The sequence below is a fragment of the Typopeltis vanoorti genome, chromosome 22 (assembly GCF_054136105.1).
Source record: "Typopeltis vanoorti isolate ZY-2024b chromosome 22, IOZ_Tvanoo_1.0, whole genome shotgun sequence".
NCBI lineage: Eukaryota > Metazoa > Arthropoda > Arachnida > Uropygi > Thelyphonidae > Typopeltis > Typopeltis vanoorti.
The window spans coordinates 90,142,482-90,148,481 of NC_143570.1; the positions used below are offsets into that span (position 1 = coordinate 90,142,482).

At 33.3% G+C, this 6,000-nt stretch overlaps 1 protein-coding gene across 2 annotated transcripts in view; it reads left to right on the forward strand.

Moving 5' to 3' along the window:
* Positions 1 to 5,469, forward strand: part of LOC150094558 (uncharacterized) — a 170,205-nt gene extending 164,736 nt beyond the window's left edge. For both annotated transcript variants that reach the window (XM_090412329.1, XM_090412327.1), the window contains one exon: positions 3,272 to 5,469. In XM_090412329.1, the coding sequence (XP_090268455.1) occupies positions 3,272 to 3,642 (371 nt within the window). In that variant the 3' untranslated portion in view covers positions 3,643 to 5,469. The remainder of the gene's footprint in view (positions 1 to 3,271) is intronic.
* The last annotated feature ends 531 nt before the right edge of the window (positions 5,470 to 6,000 follow it).

Here is a 6,000-nt window from a genome sequence, read left to right on the forward strand (position 1 = left end):
GTCGAAATGCTTCTGACAGTAGATAGAGGAATATTTATCCTCAAGAGGAACATTTGTGAATAGAGATTCCATATCAAAGTTAACCATTATATCACTGGACTGTAGGAAAACATTTTTCACTTTATTTAGAAAATCGGAAGAATTTTTTATGAACAAGTGGGAGTCGCCAATCTAAGCTTTCAATAGATGTGCTTAAAATTTGACTATTTGATAAGTTGATGAATCTATGCAGTCTATATTTGAATGAAGAGGAATGTCTTTCTTATGTAACTTAGGTAAACCAGAGAACCTAAGGATTCTAGTAAAATAAGTTTTAAGTTTTTCTAGTGTCTCCATCGAGGCTTACAACTCCATCTAGTAATGAGTTCAGTTTTCTGAGTTGTCTGTTAATGGAATTGTAATTCCATTCTTGGTTCATTGATTGATCCTGTAATAAAAGAGCGATTTTTCTTTTATAATTGGCAGAATCCATAACAAATATAGCTTCCCCCTTGTCAGACTTAATAATAATGAGATGCCTGTTACATGTTAAGGATTGGAACACTTTCATTTCAGTTAAAGAGATGCTTGTAAGTGGAAGCTGTGATTTCAGTCGGACAGATGAAATTTCCAAAGTATATTAGCATCCTCACTAGATAGTGAATAAGTTCCATTCAGTGTTGAAAAGGAAATCTAAGCAAGGCATCCTTTTAAGAACTATGGAGAAATCATGTCCTTTTGAAAGAATAATAATTTCACTTTCAGTTAAAGGTTAGCTCAGATGTTTATTATCCAATTTTCTGGAACAGTATGAGGTTTACTTTGCTCAGTGACAAGAAAATTCAATTTACAATCTAAATCTTGGTTGTGTTTATTAAATGAATGACACAGAGCACTTGGCCACAGTGAGAAATACATTGTAAAGTTGAGGGTCTACAGTTGAGGTATTATAATTCCAGAGATCAGAAATAAGACCTATATTAATAGCTAGTTCATGTTTAGCGGCTCAAAGTTGATTGCGGACGGGTGATAGGCTTGCTTTGAAATAGATATTATGATGATTAAAATAAATGATAATTAAAAGAAATCTCTCATGGCACAAGTATCTCTTAAACAACAGAAGACTGCATGGAAAAGTATTACATAAGTTGGAGCAAATGGGAATGGATATGAGGTTGGTGGTATGAATGGGAGGGGGGGGGGGCTAATAGACAGACATCAGAGGATGGTGTATGGTGGCATGGAATCAAGGCAAATGAGGTGACTAGTGAAGTACCCCAGTGCTCTGTACTAAAACCACTACTCTTTAATTTGTACATTAATGATATAGCAGAAGATTTGAGAGGAAATATTTAGTTTGCTGATGATGCAAAACTAGGGAGGGCAATAGTTGATAAAGGTGATATAAACATCTTGCAGAATGATTTAAATAAATTGGCAGTAAGGAAAAAGACCATTAGTCAATTTAATGTTGTAAAATGCAACATTTTTTGTCTCATGTTTTCATCTTTCGGATGAAAAGATTGCATACTTTGTATCATGTTGATGAGAGCCTCCGTACTTCAGTCAGTGTAGAGAAAGCCCTTTGGTCAGAAAGACCTGGGTTTGATTCCTGTCCATGACGTGAGGAACCTTTATCTGGTCTCTTTCAACTAAAGGTGAGTTAGCTGGTCTCATATGTTCATCCCTTGGAACAGGCAAACTGGCCCCTGAACACACATGGATTTACAGTCTAAAAATATATACTTAAAATCCCTCATTGGAGGACTCAACCAGTCCTAAGGGATGGGTGAAGGAAAATTGGGAGAATCCCACACAACAACAACAACATATTGATGGTACTAGATTACAGGAAAATTGATGAGGCTAAGGATCTGGGAGTGATAGTGGATAGAGATTTGAAATTCAGAGAATATATTGCAAGAGTTGGCAAAATAGTTCACAGGATTACTTAGATGTTGAAGAACACAGTGACAAGTAAAGATAGGGAGGTTTGGTCACCCTGCATTTCTAGGTGACCAGGAAGTGGTGGGGGAGGATTCAGAGATGAGTGACAAAGCTCATGACAGGTCTGTGGAATGTATTGATTGAAAATGTGTGGGTTGCAGAGTTTAGCCTCTCTCTTCTGCCTGTCAGTTTAGCTGACAGGCAGAAGAGAGAGGGGATATGATAAAAACTTATAAGTTACTAAAGGGATTCTATAAGATGGATAAAAAAGAAGTTTGGGAAGATGCGTGATTAGATTATCCAGAAAAGGCTGGTTATTATTATTTTCTTTTTCTGAATTGAACTGGATTCTGGAGTGCTTGCTGTTGCGGTGGAGGAGGAAGGAGTCTAATGTGTCTGAACCATGTAGCCAGTTAGAGCATGCATCATCAATATATCTTAGCTTGAGGATGGTTACATCAAGGGCATGTTTCTCAAAATGTTCCATACAGAAATTAGCTAAAGAGGAGAGATTTTAAGATTGATTGATAAAATTAGCTTTGTTATATCCCTGATGATGTCTGTATGATATGACTGAGATGAAATATAGGATCTATTAAACTTCTGTTTGTTTCTCTACACTGTATTCATTTCACTTAACCTAATAATGAGTTTAAACCAGCATCTAAGTCTAAATACTTGTCTGCTAATTTTGTTAACTACATTAATTCAACTATTTGTGAGAAATCAAATCATATTCAGTGGAATATTGTATTTTTCTGGTCAGCTAGAAAAGTACGTTTGTCAGAAAATGATGTACTCTGATAACATATATATATATATATAGGAAAAGTGCATATTTAAAATTATTACATGGTAAACATACATAAGGTTCATTTATTAGTCTCTATAGCTCAGTTTGTAATGAAGATACCATTTGTTTGGAAGGGTCCCTGGGTTAAACTCCTGTCAAGAACTTTTCATCTAAAGATGAGTTAACTGATCTCATGCAGTTGGCAGGGATTTTTCCTCCCATAAAAGAGCCAAACCAGCTGGCAGAAGACTTGTAATTCACAGATGCAACATACTGTTTTCTTAGCTTTTGCTTCTCCTGTAATTCCAAACAGCAGTGTTACACTGAAGATCAAACAAACCCAGTATTTGGAAAAGAAACTTGGTTGATATAATGTTATGGGATTTGCCTTAGATAAGATTACAGCTCCTCAGAAAGAAAGCACTTTTTTTTTATATATAAAGAAAATGGTTTGCTCTTATTGGAAGTAAATTATCAGCCTTTTTTTAAATATATGATTAGCTTTGTTATATATTACTATTATGAATGAGTTAATTTCAATATATTTTTCAGAACTATCAACTAACAAAGTGTTATTGGAGGAATCTGAAGAAGGAAAAGGTATGCATTTTGATACTGCATATTTCAAAGACATTACACCATTAACTATTTCTCCTTATATCATGCAGCATGCTGAAATGAATCCTGATTCTAGTCCAACCTCTTATGGTGAATGCCGTACTGAAATTGATTCATCTTCTCAACATAAACCAAAAGAATACTTGTCTACAGTATCAGTTCCTCTACATGAATCTAGTAGTGAGTCACTACTCCAAGCAAATAATGACAATAGGCATTCAACTCATAGCAGACAGTCTTCATATGAAAGTGATATTGACATCAGTGAATATGATATCATTTCAAAAAGTGAGATAGACTCCTAATACCCACAGCTACCTAAAACGTACTTTCAGGAATTGACCACTTTTCAGCAAGTTCTTTGTATTTAGTTGGTTTATGTTGTAAATTCTGGTATGTATATAAAGAAATCAGGAAGTGAGTAATTTTGCAGGCATTCCTGAATAAATGTAATTTTATTATAAAACAAGACTATTACTACATTCAGCAATTTATTCAAAAATCAGCCTTTAGAATAGCTGAGGAACTGTTAATTCCTTTGCCTCAAAAAAATTAAATCTTATAAATTCTTCGAATAAATATTCCAGAGAATTGAATATTATGTAAAAAATCTAATTTCTCCTAAAGATAGAAATAATACAGCAGTTTCATTTTAATACTAAACCTTAATTTATTTTAAGCTGTAAGTAGATTTAGACTTGTTAGTCATTATCAAATGCAATATTTTCAGTATGCTTTTCCCTTTTGTTAAAAATTTGACTTATGTAAATTTTTAAATATAATAACATGTTTTATGTTTTTTCTTCTTTGTACACCTTTTCATATGACATGGAGAAACATCTTTCATCCTGCTGATTAGTTATGATACATTTTTTGACATACAAAGCAAGATGCTGTTTAAAATGGAAATGCTCATTATAAATTTTTTTAACTTTATAATTTTTAAATGGGACAGTTCTAAAGGCATTTGGACTGAAGCAACTTAGAAGGCATATGGCTCTGAAAGGATTTAGGGTCTAGTGTCTTCCAAGATAAATCCTTTCTAAAATTACTGCCAATCATTCTTTTCACATTTTCTGTTTGCAGTACACCTGTCAGAATGGCCAAAAATTGCTCTGTCACATGTCCTTTAATGGACTCCACATATCCAGTAGACTGTTATGATTTTTTTTTTTTTTTTAGTATAGAAGACGCAAAGAAAATTCATATTGCCAAATTTGGTTAGTACAGGGATTCCATAATTTTGGAATTCCATGTTTGACTGAAAATGTGTGGATCAGTTGAGGGGGAGCAAGCATTGTTGTGATGCAGCATCCATTCTACAGATATCTTTATTAATGGTTTCCTTCAAACAGCTTTGTGGAAGCTCATCTCAAAATTCTTTGTTTGCCTACTTGAAACATACTCATGATGTACAGCACCTTCTCACACACACACACACACACACACACACACACACACACACACACACACACAGACACACACACACAGGGAGAGAATGCAACTCTGCTGCATACCACAGTTTGCTACTTGTTTTTGGGATGGTGTTAGTAAACTTACTATATCTCTACACCAGTTGCAATGTTTTTTTTGTCACATGCATGTTCAAATCAGATAAAATGTTCTTGGCTCTCAAAAATCTATTCAAAACTTTGTATACAGTCTACAGCAGTGTGTCTATTTTCAGTGGATCAGATATTTTCTTAACTCCTTTTTTCATAACAATGTGTTACACATGTAATGCTTAACTCATCAACACTGTAAAAGTTGCCAAAATATAAAACATTAACTTTATGGACTCACCACAGCAAACAAACTGTATGGGTCAGTTTGTCATTGTTCATTGTGATTAGCCCAACACAGCCAAGGTAAGTCCTTGTTATTGGAATAAAAACCTGATCCAGATGGTTTTTTTTTTAACAGTTTTCATGTATTTTATATGAGTAGTGTCCAAAGACAATGTGGTATATAAATATAATCTATTTTCAGAATAAAAAAGTTCAGAATATTTATATCTAGAATGGTTATCATTATGACTCGGTTTTATATCTAAGTTCCTACTACACCATGAAAATATTTAGTAATTCATGTTCATTGTTCAGGAATTAATAAAAGTCTGTGTATTTTTCTAATGTTCCCTTTTATATTTTAATGCAGCATTTTTTACTTCATTTAATATACAGGTCCTGTATGTATCCTATCATAACTTTCATGATATATAAGTTTTTGACATTCCTGTTGCTCTGTAATTCTGATATTTGTTCATGTATTTGTACTCATAGTCAGAGACTTAAAAAAAAAAAAAAAAAAAATATATATATATATATATATATATATACTTGGGGGTTTAATTTCATTTATATCATATTATTTATTGCCCCATGCATGTTCATTTCAAACAGGTTTAACCTGCTCAGATGTGTATATTATTCTCTTAAGTGCCAAAATATCACCTGGCATATGTATGATATTGATGCTCAGAAAAAACCCATCCATCCATCTCTTTCTGTTTGAGTGGGAGAGGGAAAAAAAAGGTGCACTCTGCATTAATGGTGGTAGACTTTTTTAATACAAGTTATTCTGTTTAGAAAAGAAACCAGATTCATATATCTACAAGGAAAGTTTACTTACCATTTATCAAATCAGTATTTGTGATTTTATAT